Source organism: Mobula birostris, chromosome 8 (genome assembly GCF_030028105.1).
Source record: "Mobula birostris isolate sMobBir1 chromosome 8, sMobBir1.hap1, whole genome shotgun sequence".
NCBI lineage: Eukaryota > Metazoa > Chordata > Chondrichthyes > Myliobatiformes > Myliobatidae > Mobula > Mobula birostris.
Window position 1 is genome coordinate 75,817,418 of NC_092377.1, and position 19,963 is coordinate 75,837,380.

A 19,963-nucleotide genomic window follows, 5' to 3' on the forward strand; every position below is an offset into this window, starting at 1 on the left:
CTGATACTGTGTATAAGACCATAAGATAAAGGAGCAGAACTAAGCCATTTGGCCCATCGAGTCTGCTCCTCCATTTCATCATGGCTGTTCCATTTTTCCTCTCAGCCCCAATCTCCTGCCTTCCCCCTGTATCCCTTCCTACCCTGACTAATCAAGAATCTATCAAACTCTGCCTAAATGTACATTCAGACTTGGCCTCCATAGCTGCCTGTGGTAAAGAATTCCATCGATTCACCACTCTCTGGCTAACGAAGTTCCTCTGTATTTCCATAAAAAGATGCCCCTGTATTCTGAGGTTGTGATCTTAGACTCTCCCACCATAGGAAACATCCTTTCCACATCCACTCTATCAAGGCCTTTCTCCATTTGATAGGTTTCAATGAGGTCACCCCTCAATCTTCTGAATTCCAGTGAATACAGGCCCAGAGTCATCAAACACTCCTCATATGACAAGCCAATCAATCCTGGAATCATTTTTTGTGAAACTCCTTTGTATCCTCTCCATTTTCAGAATGTCCTTTCTAAGGGGTCCAAAACTGCTTCCAGTACTCCAAGCAAGGCCTCACCAGTGCATTATAAAGTCTCAACATTACATCCTCGCTTTTATATTTTAGTTCTCTTGAAATGATTGCTAACAATGCATTTGCCTCCTTCACCACAGACTCGACCTGAAAATTAATCTTTAGGAAATTGTGCACAATGACTGCCAAGTCCCTTTGCACCTGAGTTTTTTTTTTGTATTTTCTCTCCCATTTAGAAAATAGGCTACCTTTTGATTTTTTTTCTACCAAAGTGCATGACTAAACACTTCCTGACACTATATTCTATCTGCAATCTCTTTGCCCGTTCTCCTAATCTGTCCAAGTCCTCTGTAGCCTCTCTACTTCTTCAAAACTACCTGCCCCTCTGCCTATCTTCATATGGTCCACAAAATTTGCACCAAAACCATCAATTCAGTCATCCAAATGGTTGATATGGTGTTCCGTTCTGGTCACCTCACAGCAGGAAGGATATGGGTACTCTAGACAGAGTGTGCAGATTTACAAGAATGTTGCCTGGACTGGAGAGCATGCCTTATGAGAATAGATTGAGTGAACTTGGCCTTTTCTCCTTAGGGCGACAGAGGATGAGAGGTGACCTGACAGAGGTGTATAAGATGATGAGAGGCATTGATGGTGTGGATAGTCAGAGGCTTTTTCCCAGGGCTGAAATGGCTAGCATGTGGGGCCATAGTTTTAAGATGCATGGAAGTAGGTAGAATCAGAGGTATGTTTCTCACAGAGAGAGAGTGGTTAGTGTGTGGAATGCACTGCCAACAACAGTGGTAGAGGTGGATACAATAGGGTCTTTTAAGGGACTCTTAGGTAGGTACATGGAGCTTAGAAAAATAGAGGGCTATGCGGTAGGTTACATGGTCGGCACAACATTGTGGGCTGAAGGACCTGCAATGTGCTGTAGATTTCTATGTTCTATGTTAAATAAAAGGAATTAGTGCCAACACTGTGTGCTGTGGAACACCACTAGTCACTGGCAACCAGCCAGAAAAAGCTCTCTTTATTCTAACTCTTTGCCTTCTGCCAATCAGCCACTGCTTTATCCATGTTAGCATCTTTCCTGTCATACCATGTGCTCTTAACTTGTTAAAGCAGCCTCGTGTGGCACCTTGTCAAAGGCCTTCTGAATAAGTACACAACATCAACTAATTTTGTCTGTTCAACTAGTTATTTCTTCGAAGAATTCCAACAGATTTGTCGGGCAATATTTTCCCTTGAGGAAATGTTGCTGACTATGGTCTATTTTATCATGTGCTTCCACGTCCTTACAATCGACTCCAAATTCTTCTCAACCACTGAGGTCAGACTATCTGGCCTATAATTTCCTTTCTTCTGCCTCTCTCCCTTATTCAAGAGTAGAGTGACATTTGCAGTTTTCCAGTCGACTTGTGCTGGTTAATGGCAGTTTTTTTGGCTGACATCTGTTGTCTTGATCAGTGATGATAAAAAGTTCTTTTTGTGGTGCAGGGAAATGGCTAGAAATATTATTGCCATTGTCAAAATACACCAACAGACCAATGCAGGAACAAAGCAAAAGCTATTTTCTACAGCTGAAGATTACACTTTACATATGTTCTTCCAATGTTTTCTCCTTTGTTCTTTTACTAGCTGAAGACAATTGGAATTGCGGTAAGATTAAAACTAACTTTTTGAAGAGTAGTGCATTATACAATAACCAAATTTACACATGAGATTTGTCAGTTAATTCATAAGTTGTAATTATGTTCATGAACCGAGTCTTGTGCCTCTCAGCAGTACATGTGGGTAGGATTATTTCAGTTTTTTAAGGTAAACCACAGATGCAAAATATTGAGTAATTACTTTCCTTCTTTCACCCCCTCCACTCAAACTACAAATCCACAGAGACTGGACTGTAGAGAAGATGCATCTTCCCAAATTCCCCAGATACTGCTAGTGTCCCAGCAGATTTAGGAGACAAATATGACTGTTCAAGGCAGACATTTAAAAAAATCATGTTGATTCTACTTAATTGTATTATGATTTATATTGTGACCGACTAAAACTCAGTTACATGGAATCTGTGACTGAGAAATATAAAATTACTTATTTACCCAGCAACCCTGGAGAATGAATCCAAGATCTCAGTCTCCTGACAATACATTTTAAACTTCTTCAACACAAAGATATCAAATGATTAACTACAGTTTCAATTGTTACAATCACCCACTTAACTTTAACATTTGCAATGTAGCCAAGTAAATTTACAGAATTACATATTTATAATGGCAACACATTCCAACTAGCAGAACTCCTTGAGTGTTCCAAAAACCAATTTAAACTCCAGAATATCCCCCTTTTATTACAGTGTTGAAGGATGGCTCCATGATTCTACATCCAGAAGGTTACGTGAAAAAACTGATCTGTCCTGAATTGTACCTTGAGTGGCAGGGATACACCTTTAACAATGTTGTAATTGTAGGAACATCCATCTTTTGCCTTTCCTTATATAATTTCAGTGGGACAGGAATGTCCCACACTCAATTATTGTTTTCACTAGCCACAAAGTATCATTTGGAAGTTAAATTGTGAATTGATTTTATTTCCTTAAGACGGATTCTCATTTTAGTTCATCGAAAATTATGCTATCCGTAATTTTATAACTGTTTCCTAAAAGAGAAATTGTGTTTCACAAATTTGTTAGTGTTGGGTTTCATGTGCATAATGAATAATGGGGAATGAGTTGAAGCTGTGCATTTGGATTTCCAAAGAACGTTAAGTAAACTGCCCATAAGAGATGATGACAAAACCTAAACCAGGGGCCCCCAACCTTTTTTGCACTGCGGACCGGTTTATTATTGATAATATTCTTGCGGACCGGCCGACTAGTTGCGGTGGGGGGCGGGGTAGGGTTGCCAGCAGACGAGTAACCGTCAAATACATTGTTTACCCTGAGAAGACTACAATTACCATGAAGCCTTGCACGGGCACCTGTGTGCGCATGCGTGTACGTGCCAATTTTTTTTTCTACAGATCGTTTTTGGCAATTCTGTTTGGGGGGAATCACGACCAGAATATAGATCAGTCAACTATAAGTCACTTTTTAGTGGCTAATACACTCAATTTCATTTCTAAAAGGGTTTACCTAACGAATTTAATATTAAACACAGCGCATATTTTCCTCGCATGAATATAGTGATAAGTCAATTACTGTATAAGTCACTTATAAGCCAATAGCATCATTACATTTTAAGTAACATTTCGCTATTAAACACACAGCACATATTTTCCCCGTATGAACATATAAAATCATTGCAACAGACCAATATTGCTGAATCAGTGAGAGCCCTGGGCTTGTTTCCCTGTAACAACACGGTGCCATTGAGGGGTGATGGGAGACAGCGATACTCAAAGGGGGTTCCTTATGTCCAGTCTATTCCATAATTTAGTTTTCATTGCATTCATTGCAGAAATATGTTGGGAATGGAAGCAACGTTTTCAGTGCTTTTGTGGCTATCTCAGGATATTCAGCCTTCACTTTGATCCAGAATGCCGGCAGAGATGTTATGTCAAATGTACTTTTCATCCCATCGTCATTTGCAAGCTCGAGGAGTTGATCTTCTTCCCGCACTGACATGGATGAAATGTGCGTAACGACCTCATGTGCGATCAGGCTAAACAGTGGGCATGACAGGGAACGAGGAAAGGTGCAGCTGACTCATATCGCCAAATCATATTGTTTCCTCGTGGCCCGGTAGCACATGCTTTGCAGCCCGGTGGTTGGGGACCGCTGACCTAAAGCATTGATGGCATTTAGCATGGATGGAGGATTAGATAACTAGTAAAAGAACGGGTCATTTTATGTTGCTATAGCTGCATCTGTATTTCGTATATAATGACAACCAGATTCTTCTGTAACTAGCAATTGATATGATTTTGGGCCTCACTGTATACAACTAGAATTGGTTTATTAATGTCACATGTATAAAGCTTGTCTTGCTTACTTTTCTTATAGTTTATTACACAGTGCTTTGAGGTAGTATAAGGGTAAAGTAATAACTACAGAGAAAGTCCAAATGCAGGTAGACAATAAGGTGCAAGATAATGAGATGGATGGTGAGGTCGAGAGTCAGTCTATTTTATACTAAGGAGCTATTCAACAGCGGGATAGTAGCTGTCCTTGAGGCATATGGTACAGGCTTTTAGGCTTTTGTATCTTCTGCCTTATGGGAGAGAAGAGAGAAGTTTGGGGAGAGTGGGGTCTTTGATCATGCTGACTGCTCTTCTGAGGCAGCGAGAAGTGTAGACAGAGTCCATGGAGAGGAGACTTGTTTCTATGATGCACTGAGCTGTATCTGCTAGGTGAGCTTTCTTGGGCATGGCATTTACATGGTTGAACCAGGACAGGCTATTCATGATGTTCATGTTCACTCCTGGGAACTATGTGACAACGAAGATGGAGAGGCAGAGACTACTCTAGCCATTTTTATTGATGGCACAGAGTCAAACAGAAATATTCTGTAAAAGGAGAGAGCCACATTAGCAATAGGCAAAATGTTCACTTGTTGAGAGTAAAATGGAGAAATCAGAGATTATCTGTTTTGTTAAACATTATATAAAAGCAGAATACTATAGAGGCCAAAGGTTACTACTGCGCAGTTGAATCTAGGTGTGTTCATGGAAAACAGCAACTTGGCATGCATCTAAGAATAATTAATAAGGAAGTGGAAGTTTTGGTATTTGTAGAAAAGGAAATGGAATACAAGGAGGAAAGTTTTTTATAATCATATAGGAGTAATATACTTGCATTAGGAACAGTTGAAAAATGATTTGCTGAATTAATTGTTTGATTGAAGGATTTATTTTGTGAGGAGATTAGGCCATTGTTCTTAATCTCATCATATATCATGTCAAACCTATCTACTTACTGAATCTTTTAAAATTCTGGAAAGGCTTGACAGGATAGATGCTGAGAGTATTTTGCTACCTTGTAGGGTATTTAGAATTAAGGGCTCTACCTATTTAAAATGCAGGTGAGGATTATTTTCTTTTTAGAGGATGATGAATCTTTGGAATTTTCTTCAGAGTTTTGTAGTCGTTGCATATTTCAGAAACTAAGATGAAATATTGATCTGAGCCGAGCAGAGGATTCTGAGGATTAAGCATTGAGGCCATGATCTTAATGGATAGTGAAGCAGGATCGAGTTTGTAGAAAAGGTGGATCATAGTGCTGAAGATGAGGTAGCTAGTTTATAGAGGCAATGTGTAGTGAGGAGAGGCTGTTGATAGGGCAAAATTGTAGTCAAAGGATGAGCTACAAAGTAAAAGGCAGACAAAATTGAAAAGATTGAGTACAGGTACTGTATTTGAATGCGTGCAGTATATGGAATAAGGTAGATGAACTTGCAGCATAGTTGGCTGAAGGAGATTATAGCTGGGAGCTTAATATCCAAGGATACACACTGTATCAAAAGGACAGGCAGGAAGGCAGTGGGGTCAGAAGGGGTTGTATCTTTGTGGGTAGAGCTAAGGAATTGCAAGGGTCAAAAGACCCTGATGTGAGTTGTATACAGAGCCCCAAACAGTAGTAAGGGTGTGGCCTACAAATTACAATGGGAGCTAGAAAATGCATGCCAAAAGGGGAATGTTACAATAGTCATGGGGGACATCAATATGCAGGTAGATTGGGAGAATCAGGTTGGCAGTGGATTCCAGGAGGAGGAGTTTCTAGAGTGCCTACAAGATGGCTTTTTAGAGCAGCTCATAGTTGAGCCCACTAGAGGAGCAGCTATTCTGGATCGGGTGTTGTGCAATGAACCAGAACTGATTAGAGACCTTAAGGTAAAGAAACCCTTAGAGGCAAGTGATCATAATATGATCAAATTCACCCAGAAATTTGAGGAGGAGAAACTGAAGTCAGATGTATCAGTATTGCAGTGGAGTAAAGGGAATTACAAAGGCAGAAGAGAGTACTCAGTCAGAATTGATTGGAAAAGAAAACTGGCAGGGATGATGGCAGAGCAGCAGTGGCTGGAATTTCTTGGAGCAATTTGGAAGGCATAGGATACTGTATATCCATCCCAAAAAGGATTAGATTAGATTAGATTAAGAAGTATTCTAAAGGAAAGATGACACAATTGTGGCTAACAAGAGAAATCAAAGCCAACATAAACGCTAAAGGGAGTGCATAGTATAGAGTAAAAATTAGTGGGAAGTTACAGGATTAATAAGCTTTTAAAAACCAACAGAAGGCAACTAAAAAACATTAAGAAGGTAAAGATGGAATATGAAAGTAAGCTAGCCAATAATATTTTTTTTATACTTTGTCACCAAACAATTGATACTAGAACGTACAATCATCACAGCGATACTTGATTCTGTTCTTCGTGCTCCCTGGAGTAAAGATAGTGAATATTAAAAATTTAAATTATAGATCATAAATAGAAAAGGGAAAGTAAGGTAGTGCAAAACAACGAAGAGGCAGGTCCGGATAGTTGGAGGGTATGGCCCAGATCCCGGTCAGGATTTGTTCAATATTAAAGAGGATATCAAAAGTTTCTTCAGATACACAAAATATAAAAGAAGCGTGAGTGGATATCGGACCACTGGAAAATGATGCTGGAGAGATAATGAGGGACAACGAAACAGCAGACAAACTGAATAAGTATTATGCACCAGTCTTCTCTGTGGAAGACACTAGCAGTATGGTGGAAGTTCCAGGTGTCAGGGATCATGAAGTGTGAAAAGTTACTATAACTAGAGAGAAGATTCTTGAGAAATGAAAGATTTGAAGGTAGACCTGGACCAGAAGCACTTAGCCAGATTAGGAGAATGGGCAAAGATACTACAGATGGAATACAGTGTTGGGAAGTGTATGGTCATGCACTTTGGTAGAAGAAATGAAAGGATTGACTATTTTCTAGTTTACATGGAGAAACATACCCTCGGGGTCCTCCGAGAAGGAGGGAGAATGATGGACCCAATCGGACAGATACAGTTCATTACAGGGAACGACTACCACCAAGAGCTAGGATAAGAGGCTCTGAGTGTCCAGTGTGTTGGTGTGGGAGAGCGTTTTCCAGCATTAAAGGTTTACGAGTCCACCAAGCAAAGTTGAAGTGCTATTCCATCCCAGTGGATGAAGATGAGATTTCTTCACCAAGCACAGATGATGTGGTCTTTTCAACCACTGATTCACAAGCCACAGCAATTCGCTCTGGAGAGCGTTATCATACTCCAGGTCAGACGAGAGATAACCCAGGTCAGGTTTCAGACCATAGTACCCAGGTAGATTCTTCGCATGATGGCAGTGGTGAGGAGGTAGAGAAGAAGAGGAAGGTCAAGTGGCCAGCAATGGCAGATGAGAAAGCTTGGCATGTATTTGATGAGGATATCAGTATGATGTTGGAGAACACTCTCAGGGGAACATCAAAGAGAAAGTTGTGGAAGTGATGGGCGATATGATTTACGATGTTGGAAAGTACAGGTTTGGTTTGGTTGAGTTGAAGAAAACAAAGCCTACACAGCAACCAAGCAGGCGCCAGAAGGAGATTAGTAGGTTGAGGAGAGAGCTTAGATCGTTGAGACAGAGGCAGAAGGTAGCAAGTGAGGGTGACAAGCCAGGGCTTTCTGATCTCCGAGAGCATTTTCGAATAAAGTTAGCATCACTCCATCATGCAGAGTCACAACGTAAAAAGAGAAAGAAGAGAGCAAAGGCAAGGAAGTCATTCTTTGAGAACCCTCACGAGTTCACAAAGAAACTGTTTGAACAAAGTAAGAGTGGGCAGCTTAACATCTCTCAACAAGAACTTGAGGATCACCTGGCAAGCACTTACTCTAACGAACAGCAGGAGGCTCCTTTGCTTGACATTTCAGGGCTTGTGAAGCCTACCAGGCGAGGAGTGAAGTTCGATTTGTCAGAACCCAAACTGGCAGAAGTCAAACGGTTCATCAGAAAGGCAAGGTCATGCTCAGTGCCAGGACCTAATGGAGTGCCGTATAAGGTGTTCAAGAAGTGTGAACAGCTGAGGAAATACTTGTGGAGATTGTTAAAGGTGGTGTGAAGACAAGGTGTTTTTCCTTTGTCATGGAGTGAGGCTGAAGGAGTATACATCCCGAAGGAAGAGAATTCTTCTACTTTGAATCAGTTCCGACCAATTTCACTCCTGAATGTAGAGGGGAAGATTATGTTTGGCATTCTGACAGAAAGAATATCTTCATTTGGTGATTGAAAATGGATTAGTAAATACATCTGTGCAGAAGGCAGGAATACTAGCCTTCCCAGGATGCCTTGAACATTCTAGTATGATATGGCATACCATCCAGGAGTCAAAAAGGTTGAGAAGAAATCTGGCTGTAGTTTGGCTTGATCTGGCAAATGCGTATGCTTCTGTTCCCCATGTCCTGATTGAGTTTGCAATGGAATTCCTATGGATTCCTGCGAAGGTGAGGAACTTTGTTATGCGGTACTACAACAATTTCTGGATGAGGTTTACCACTCAGCAGTTTACAACTAGGTGGCAGAGCTTGGATGTTGGAATCCCAATGGGATGTGCAATTTCACCCATCCTTTTTGTGTTAGCCATGGAGGTTATTGTGGGGGCTGTAGAATCAGTGGGACCAGGTGTCGCACTTGATGGCGGAGAGGAGTTACCACCAATACGAGCGTGCATGGATGATCTTACCCTTTTGGGTCCCAGCACGGAGGCAGTGGAAAATGTACTATCTAGACTCGAGGAGCTAATGGATTGGGGAAGAATGAAGTTCAAGACCAAGAAGTCAAGGAGCCTTGTTCTTAGGAGAGGAAAGCTGGTTGACTTTCATTTCACCCTTTGTGGAGAGGAGATTCCATCCATTCAGGACCAACCAGTTAAGAGCCTCGGGCGATGGTACACAGAGGAGCTGAGAGACACCAAGAGGGTTCAAGAGACAGCAGAACAGATCAGCAGAGGTCTGATGTCTGTTGACAAGTGTGGCTTGCCTGGCAAGTTGAAGTTGTGGTGCTTGCAGTACGGACTGATGCCACGGATAATGTGGCCGCTAACTGTCTATGAAGTGGCAATGTCCCACATTGAGGCAATGGAACGGAAGATCAACAAGTATGTGAAGAAGTGGCTTGGAGTACCGAGCAGCCTCACCAATGTTGCAATCCACAGTAGCCAGACAAAGCTTACCATCCCAGTGCAATTCCTTGTTGAGGAAGTCAAGGTAGCCAAGGTAAGATCATTCTTGATGCTTCGAGACTCAAAAGACCCTGTCATCAAGAACACCCAGCCAGATGTGAGATCAGCCCATGTAGAAGTTGATGAGGCAGAGTCCAGATTGAAGCACAAGGAGACGGTTGGGGCTATCCAGCTAGGCCGCCAGGGACTTGGATGGACAACCCACAAGTGGTGGTCATCTTCTACAGGTAAGGAGCGCCGTGAGCTTGTAACACAAGAAATACGGGTGGTAGAAGAGGTTAACTAAAACAGCTGGCCTGGACAAACAAGGGGCTTGGACCCGGTGGGAAAGTGTTGAACAACGACACCAATCTTGGAATGTACTGTGGCAGATGGAACCGCTCCGCATTTCTTTTTTATGCAGAGCAGCATACGATCTGCTTCCAACACCTGCCAACCTCAGCACCTGGTATGAAGATAAGACAGACAGGTGTGCTGCTTGTGGCGAGAAGGGAACACTTCAACATATCTTGAGTGCATGCAGAGTCAATCTTTCCAGCGGCATGTACACTTGGAGACATAACAACATTCTCAAAGTTGTAACAGAAGCGGTTGAGCAGAGAGTACTGCAGCACAACTTCTGCAGTGTTCTGTGCAGCATGGGGCATGAGATATCATTTGTGAAAGAAGGCTCCAAGTCAAGGGTGTACAGCATAGGCTCACGATCGAGCATACTTTCTTCAGCCAGTGATTGGTGTGTCAAGGCTGACCTGGATGGGAAAGGCAGTTTCCCAGAGCAAATAGCTTTCACAACATTGCGTCCAGATATAATCGTATGGTCTGACAGCAGTAGAGAAGCGGTTATTGGTGAACTCACAGTCCCCTGGGAAGACAACATCGATGAAGCCCATGAGTGCAAGTTAACCAAATATGCAGAGTTAAGATCAGAGTGCAGAGACAGAGGGTGGAAGGTCTCATGCTATCCATTCAAAGTAGGCTGCCATGGGTTTATTGTGTTCACTCTTCAGAAGTGGCTGCGTGACCTTGGCTTCACTAGAAGAGAGATCAAGTCAACCAGCAGGATCATCATGGGTGTGGACCAAGTATGTCCAGAGGGGCAGATAGTCAGACAGTGTATACATATCTTGCAAACCCTTCAGTAGTTGCATAGACACCTGAAGAGTAGACTATCTGTTGGATGGAAGTGAGCAACAACTCTGATAGAGGCAGATGCCAAGTTTTTAAGCTCACCAGTGGGAGGTGGTGCTTTAGCACTGCTGGCCCACCACCTCGCGGGAGCCTTGATCATATGTGGGCCGTAGACAGGTGGCAGATCAAATGATGATCCCACTGGTGATAGCACAGGACTGTTAACATCTTAGTCCATGTGTATTTTGTAACTCTAAATGGAGAGAAGATACAAAAACAAGTGCCAAGGGACTTGGGAGACGTGCAGAATTTCTTCAAGATTAATTTGCAGATTGAGGCTATGGTGAGGAAGGCATTACAATGTTAGCATTCATTTCAAGAGGGCTAAAATATAAAAGGAATAATGTAATGTTGAAACTTTATAAAACACCGGTGAGGCCTCACTTGGAGTATTGGGAGCAGGTTTGGGCCCTTTATCTTAGAAAAAATGTGCTGAAACTGGAGAGAATTCAAAAGAGATTCACAAAAATTCTGGGATTGAATGGCTTGTCATATGAAGAGCATTTGATGGCTCTGGGCCTGTATTCACTGGAGTTCAGAAGAATGAGGGGTGACCTCATTGAAACTATCGAACAGTGAAAGGTCTTGATAGAGTGGATGTGGAGAGGATGTTTCCTGTGGTGGTAGAATCCAAGACCAGAGCACACAGTCTCAGAATAGAGGGGCATCCTTTTAGAAAGGAGATGAGGAGAATTTTTTTTAGCCAGAGAGTGGTGAATCTGTGGAATTCTTTGCCACCGGCAGGCCGAGTCTTTATGTATATTTAAGGCAGAGGTTGATAGATTCTTGATTGGTCAGGGCATGAAGGGATACAGGGAGAAGACAGATTGGGGCTGGGAGGAAAACTGGATCAGCCATGATCAAATTGCGGAGCAGACTTGGTGGACCAAATGGCATAATTCTGCTCCAGTATCTTATGGTCTTATCTGAGCACTAATGGTAGATTCAGTCGCCTGTGTTTAAATGGTGTTTTGCACATGTTGATTTGTTGTAGTGCACGTCGATCAATAGAATTGTTGATTTATCTCAAGATGTATAAAATAAGATTATTTTTGTATTATTTACAATGAAAGATGTATATTTATTTTTGATGTCAATATATCTGAATATGCTGTATACATATAGTATTCCAGTGTGATGGCTGTCAGTAACCATTGGCCAGATATTGCAAATGCAAACTAGTGGTGGTATCATCCCATTCTGATAAAGTCATTTTAATACACGTTAGATTGTTGTATTCATATCTAGGCATTTGATAGTTAAAAAAAAATTAGAATTGTTTAGTGAATGTTAGCTTGAAGAACCAGGAATTCTTTTGAGAGAAAGCCAAGAAAATATATTATTGAAATGTTTAAAATAATGAGGATTTAAAAAGAGTAATTAAAGAGGCACTGGGCTTGATCTACATTATTAAAAGCTCACTGAAACGTCACTTCATTACATGCTGTTGACTTCTGTGATTATTGTGCAGGTTTGGTAGAGATTGAAGCTTAAGGGCAGCACTCCCTGGAGATAGGGCCTTGGAGAAGGGAAATGTTAAATTGAAGTTGAGTTTTATCTTGGGGAAGTCATACAGGCTTGTAAGAATTGGTAGAGAGGGACTGGAGGTCTCTAAAACCAGATGGATTTTTGAACAATTGAAAGGATTCTTAACTGTGTTAGATTCCCAGGACTGTGCTGGAACCTGCACCAAAAGGCCCCTTTAAATAGCAATGAAGTCATTGTTGTTCAGTGAGTGAACAGTGATGGCCAAATTTCCCTGGTAAAAATGCAGACGTATCCATTGAGCGGGAGGGTTTTATTTCTTTTAGGATGATAAGAATGCCACGACATCTAGTAAAACCCATGGAAGAGGGCTTTGTATCTACATTAATATGAACTGCTGTGAGAACACTTTGGTAGTAATGACCCACTGCTCACCTCTGGTCAGAGTTTTTAAATGGTGAATTGATTCTGTTGATTGTGGTTGCATACAACCCCCCCATTGCTAGTGTTGAGGGAGTACTGCGTGAGCTCTGTGGTGCTACTAGTAACCTCCAAACTATTCACCCTAATAGTTTCTTTATTATGGCTGGTGACTTCCGCCCTGCCAACTTAAAAATAGTCCTGCCTCAATGAGTGGTGAGGACACAGTAAACCTGGTTTATAGCAATATGCCTGATGCATACAAGGCTGCCCCTGCCCCCACCCCACCTTGGATACTCTATACACTTACTTATTATGCTCATATCTGCATATAGACTATTGATTAAATGAGTCAAACCAGTTCAAAAAGAGATAAAGACCTCACCAGAAGGAACAACCTCATCATTACAAGACTATATTATAAAAACATGGACTGGAGCGTGCTCAGGGAGGCAGCTGCCTATGACCATCACATTAATATCGATGAATATGCTGTATATGTGACTGGCTATAAGGAAAAGTGCATTGAAGATGTCGCCATTATTAAATATATCTCTGTGAGGGCAAATCGGAAGTCATGGTTAACAGCAGACGTCCAGACATTGCTAGGAGATCAGAGATGCAGCCTTCAGTTCGGGGAATAAGACAACAGCAATGTATTCCCAAATCATCAGAAAGGCAAAACAGGATTATTCACAGAGAAGTTACATCCATTTCTGTGACACCAGAAACAGCCGCATTGGGACGGCATTCAGACCATAATGGACTACAAGTACACTTTGTACATCAACAGCAGTGATGCCTCTCTTCCTGATAGGCTGAATGTCTATTACGCCCAGATTGATGCATGGAATGATGTTCAGCAAGGAAGGCCCTCCTTCCCCGAGGTGCAGACACTCATATCTGGCCGTAATTGATTTGAGGAAGACCTTAGCCAGGGTCAACCCATGTAAAGCTCCGTGGCCTGATAATATTATCTGGTCGGGCGCTGTGAGACTGCTCAGTCAGTTAATAGAGGTTCTAACAGACATATTCAACATCTCCCTGGTATAGTCCACTGTCCCCGCAGGCTTCAAGGCAGCCACCATCATCCAGGTGCACAAGAGGGCAATAGTAACTAGCCTTAATGACTACCATTCAGTACTGCTGCCCTCAACAATAATAAGCTTTTGAGTTGCTGGTTATGGATTGTAATCTGCTACACTGGACCCTTTTTGCTTATTGCTCAAATCGACCAAAGGTTCATTTTATTGTCAAGTAAAGGCATCCGTTAGTCTCATGAGACCATGAACTTGCGCCTTGGAAGGTTTCCAGGTCGCAGGCCTGGGCAAGGTTGTATGGAAGACCGGCAGTTGCCCATGCTGCAAGTCTTCCGTCTCCATGCCACCGATGTTGTCCAAGGGAAGGGTATTAGGACCCATACAGTTTGGCACCGGTGTTGTCGCAGAGCAATGTGTGGTTAAGTGCCTTGCTCAAGGACACACACGCTGCCTCAGCCAAGGCTCAAACTAGCGACCTTCAAATCACTAGACGAACGCCTTAACCACTTGGCCATGCGCCAACACTATTGTCAAGTATGCATGTGTAATACAACTCTGATATTTGTCCACTCCAGATAGCCATTAAATACAGGAAGACCTTGAGTGTTGATGAAAGATTTCAACCCCCACCCCAAACTGGCATGAGAAAGAAAAGAAACAAAACTTTCAGACCCCAATAGCCTCTAACCCACTCAGTCCTGTGCCACCTGGAAAATGGTGCCTCGTACGCCAGGATGTGTGGTGGGTCTCAACACCTTTCTCTGTAACTTGATCTTGGACTTCGGTCAGAAAGGCCACAGTCAGTCCTCATTGGCAGCAACATTTCTAGCTCCACCACACTGAAAACTGGCAACCCCAGGGCTGCGTGTTTAGCTTTCTGCTGTTCATGCTGCAGGTGTATGACTGCATTACTAGATCCAGTTGAAACTGAATCATCAGGTTCACTGATCACACAACAGAGGTTGGCCTCATTAACGACGATGACAAGATGGTGTACAGAGAGGAGATAAAGTGGCTTGTCGAATGGTGCAAGCACAACTTGAGCCTCAACGTGGACAAGACTAAAGAGATGATTATGGACTTTAGAAAGGTGCAGACTAACCACTTCTCGAGGCACATATATGTCTCCTTTGTGGAGACAGATAGGAGCACCAAGTTTTGAAAGTGCACATAACAGAGAATGCCACCTGGTCCCTCAACACTACCTCTTTAGTCAAGAAAGCATGGCAACATCTCTACTTCCAAAGGAGATTGAGGTGAGCGAGGCTTCCCACCTCCCCAATTCTAAATATTTACAGGAGACCCATTGAGAATGTTGTGACCAGCTGCATCATTGTCTGGTATAGGAATTGCAAGCAACCTACAAAGGATTGCAAGGACTGCTGAGAGGATCATCAGGGTCTCTCTTTCACCCATCTGACATATGTATTAGGAGTGTTGCATATACAGGGCCCTTAGCATTGTCAAAGGTCCCTCCAACAATCTCTTTGACCCTCTACCTTCAGGCAGAAGGTAGCAGAGCATTAGGACAAGGAGTGTGAGGATGGGAAACAGCTTCTTCCCCGGGCTATGAAACTACTAAATTCCATACCACCATCCAGGTCTCATCACTGATGAAGTGCCATGAGTATTTATAAAATATTTTCTAAATGGTGAGAAGATCCAAAAATCTGAGATGCAAAGGGACTTGGGAGTCCTTGTGCAGAACACCATAAAGGTTAACTTGCAGGTTGAGTTGGTGGTGGGGAAGGCAAATGCAGTGTTAGAATTCATTTCAAGAGATCTAAAATACAAGAGCAGGGATGTGATACTGAGAGGCCTTATAGGGTACTGGTGAGGCCTCACCTTGAGTATTGTGAACAGTTTTGGGCTCCTCATCTAAGAAAAGATGTGCTGGCATTGGTGGGGTTCAGATGTGTGTCACAGGGATGGTTCCGGGAATGAAAGGGTTATCATACTAGGAACATTTGATAGCTCTGGGTCTGTACCAACTGGAGTTTAGAAGGATGAGAAGGGATCTCATTGAAACCTTATGAATGTTGAAAGGTCTGGACAGAGTAGATGTGGAAATGAAGTTTCCCATGCTGAGGGAGCCTAGGACAAGAGAGTATAGTCTCAAGATAGAGGGTTGTCCATTTAAAACAGATGCAGAGAAATTTCTCTGAATTTGGAATTTGTTACCACAGGCAGCTGTGGAGGCCAGCTTGTTGGGTGTATTTAAGGCAGAGCTTGATAGGTTCTTGATCGGACATGGCATCAGAGGTTATGGGGAGAAGGCCAGGGAGTAGGGCTGAGGAGGGGAGAAAAGGATCAGCCATGATTGAATGGCAGAGAGATGGGCCAAACAGCCTAATTCTTCTGCTACGTCTTAATAGTCTTATACTATTTACTTTTAAAACTGTGTCATAAAGTCACGTATTTTATTATTTGTTAGTTTATTTGTGGTAATATTACTTTGTGTTATGTTGTGAGTTGTATGCACTGTGTTGTGCACCTTGGTCCGGAGGAACATTGTTTCATTTGGCAGTATACATGTGGAGGGTTGAATGACGATAAACTTGAACTTGATTTCTAGGTAAATTCTGACTGGGTACAGATTTAGAATTCATTGTAAGTGGAATTGGTATTGATAATACATACTGTAATAGCACTACAGTTCTTTGTCAGTACTGGAGGTGGTACTTAATTCCACTGCATGTCAAACATTATGATTGTGTAGGAAAATAAAAAAATATTTGCAGCTTCTGGAAATTTGAAATAAAAATAAAATAAAGAAAATGTTCGGCTGGCCAGGCGGCATCTGTGGAACTAGAGTTAACTTTCCAAATCTGATGACACGTATTCAAAACCGAGAAAGTGGTCTAACAAAGAGTCCTCAGCATAAAATATTAATCCTATTTCCCTTTCTGTCAGAATTAGGTTTATTATATTATATGAAATTTGTTGTTTTGCAAAGCAGTGCAATGCAAAGACAAATTTACTATAAGTTGCAAAATAAATAAGGTAATAATAATAATAAGGTAGTGTTCGTGAACTGTTCAGAAATCTGATGGGAAGAAGCATTTTCTGAGTGTGGATCTTCAAGCTTCTGTACCCCCTCCCTGATGGCAGTAATGATAAGAGGACATGCCCGAGATAATGAAAGACCTTAATAATGAATGTCAGCTGCTTGAGGCACTGTCTCTCAAAGATGTTCTCAGTGGTGGGGAGGGTGGTAGCCATGATGGAGCTGGCTTTGTCTACGATCTTGTAATCTTGTGCATTGGAGCCCCCATACCAAGCTGTGATCCAACCAGTCTGAACGTTTTCCTCCATCCATCTCCAGAAATTTGAAAGAGCTTTTACAGATGCTGCATGATCTAAATGTCTCCAGCAATGTTTTGAATATCATGTGCAACTGAAAAAACAAAGTGTTGGAAATTCTCAGCAGGTTAGAGAACATCAGTGGAGGGGGAAACAGTTGATATTTCACATTTTTGAATTTTCAGCAGTTTTGTTTAACTGAAATCTCAATAGTCACTATGTATCTTTCCCCACAGACTCACATATCAAGACTTCCACCAGGAGCTGTGGCCGGGCAATCACTGGCAATTGAAGGTGGTGTTTGCAGGCTTCGAACCTCTGTCTCACTCCAATAATTCTACCACACACAGAATCAGATGAACTAACTATAGTCTACTACTTATATTTTAATTATATAAATGTGATTATAAAAAGCAGATTGCGAAGTTTATCTTTTTTTGGTACCACAATAAAAATTGCACTTTGTACTTTATATATCCTGATTATGCAAGTACTTGCTGCTTTTTTTGACCCATATTATCTGTCTAAAATAAAGATGATTGTAATTAACTTTGCTGGAATGTTCAAAAGTTTGTTACCAGATTTTTTTCTTGATTAGTACACACGTTCCAAAAAGGTAAATGAAAGAAAACCACCCTTCCAGTTGACTTGAGTTTCAATCAATGCATCCATGCTTTTAATCTGAAAGGATCAGGATTGTGTTACTTTGGCACTTGGTTCGGTAACTAGTAAGTGCCTGTGATTTCATCATTATTGATTACATCACAAGTTTATTGGCTAATTATAATATATTTACCAATGTTTGGCTGTTAGTTAATGTGAGGTTTGCTCAGATAAATACATTTTTCATATACAGAGATACTGATAAAAGATATGATTGTGTGCACAATATGCTGATATTGTATAAAACAGCGTTAAATGATTTAAATGTGAAACTGTTAACCATGCTGTTAGTACTGTCATGCAGGACATGATATTGAATTTATAGCAATTTGACTGAAAATTTGATGACATGTAAGAGTGGGTGAAAATTATATGCTTAAGATAAAAACAGTAAAATTGTAGATTTAACTAAACTTCGTGCAATGTATGTAGATCCTAAATGTTTTTATTTTTTATTTTAAATTACGTACAATTAACATATTTGATACACAAGTCAAATTGTATTATGATATCCTGTAAAACAGTACTTCGTTCACATTTTTTGTTTAGTTATGTTTCAACAACAATTGGTATGTGAGAACACCTGATTTTGCTGACTTAACCAATTTATGCAGTTTCTATTGAACAGGAGCATCCAAGTGTAGGACCTGTCCATGGTAACGTATGTAGAGGCACTTAGTATGAGTATTAAAAACAATTTTAATGCTGAATCACATAAGGTGATATCAAGGTGAGTGACCAAAGGCTGGGCAGAGAGATAGGTTTAGGGAATCAGAAGAGGAAATGGAGAAATTTATGGAGGAAATTCCAGGGGGGCTTTAGAATCTTAGAGGGATAACACCACCACCAATGAGGGAACAAGTAAACTGATGTAGCTTTTAACGTCTATTTATATGTTGGCTTCATAGATTTGGTTGACAATTTGTGGGAAACCTCAGAACACCAGTGAAATCCTGATTCACTGGGAGCAGTGCTTGTTAAATGCTTGATTTTATCTAATATAATAAGCCAGAGCTAGTCTTTTTTAATTGTGGATCCAGGACAATCAAAGATAAAGAGTGCAATCTTTTCCTAAAAGTGTACAATCTTTCCATATTATGAAAAGTATTTTGAAACTTCTATGTAATAAATTCTCTGTGTCATTCTTTCTTATATACATTTGATGGTTATTATCACTATATTTCTGGATTCTGAGTTAAAAATATGCCTCAAAGCTACATATTAAGCAATATTAAATATTTATTACGTATATAGGTTAGTGTAGTTTTCCGTTTTGGAGTGCCAATCTACTATTTAATTTTAAATATGTGATAGAAAACTACAAAGGACTACCTTTGATACCTCCCTCAACCATCTGAAAAACTAGCAAGTGGGAGTTTGTGATTAGTTCATGAAAATGTTGAAATTCATTTTACAGCTATGAAAACTTACAATTTGGAGAAGTTCATTGACAGAATTTATATTTTACTGTTGAATTTAAATGTGCTATTTTATATTGAGTTTACAGCAAAGATAAATAGTCTTAAATGTAACTATCTTGAGCAAAGCTTGAACGTATCAGAGCTGGTGTTGCACTGTACTAATTCCATTATATTGTATGTAGACTGTCGGGGCTAAATGAAAAGCTTTCATTGGTGCTTTTAAATTGATTACAAAACATGTTAATGTTTTATATGCTTTAATAAAATTTTGCAGACTTCTCTCATTTGGAAAAAATGTGTGTGAATATTTGCAGATTTAACAGAACTGGACATAAGAATATGCTCAAAGAATTTCATTAAAATGAAGTTGTGTATCATTAAGAAACTACAATAAAATCTGGTTTAAAAGTTCAATGCTTCAAGCAGTACCTGTTCCATGTTTAATTATTGCCTTGCTGTAAACATTAATTATTTGGTAAATATCTCTGCTTAAAAAGAACAGGATAATATTCATCTTGGTTTTTCAGTTCATTAGAAGCCTAAAATTATGAAGTTGAGAGAACATGACAAACCTATGTGGCATATTCTGACTTAATATCTTTCCACAGACTAGACACATCTATCTGTCTTCTTTCAGCAGACTATGTGCATTCACCCTTTCTAGGCCACCCATCATTTTATAAGGTGACATGACTTTTATAAGGTCACCTCCTAGTCTCCTACGCTCCAGTGAAGAAAGTCCTAGCTGT

At 40.8% G+C, this 19,963-nt stretch overlaps 1 protein-coding gene across 5 annotated transcripts in view; it reads left to right on the forward strand.

Moving 5' to 3' along the window:
- Positions 1 to 19,498, forward strand: part of tasp1 (taspase, threonine aspartase, 1) — a 137,601-nt gene extending 118,103 nt beyond the window's left edge. For 4 of the 5 annotated variants that reach the window (XM_072265475.1, XM_072265478.1, XM_072265477.1 and 1 more), the window contains 2 exons: positions 2,163 to 2,183; positions 17,367 to 19,498. In XM_072265475.1, the coding sequence (XP_072121576.1) occupies positions 2,163 to 2,183; positions 17,367 to 17,465 (120 nt within the window). In that variant the 3' untranslated portion in view covers positions 17,466 to 19,498. The remainder of the gene's footprint in view (positions 1 to 2,162; positions 2,184 to 17,366) is intronic. The other variant, XM_072265476.1, reaches the window with a different exon arrangement.
- The last annotated feature ends 465 nt before the right edge of the window (positions 19,499 to 19,963 follow it).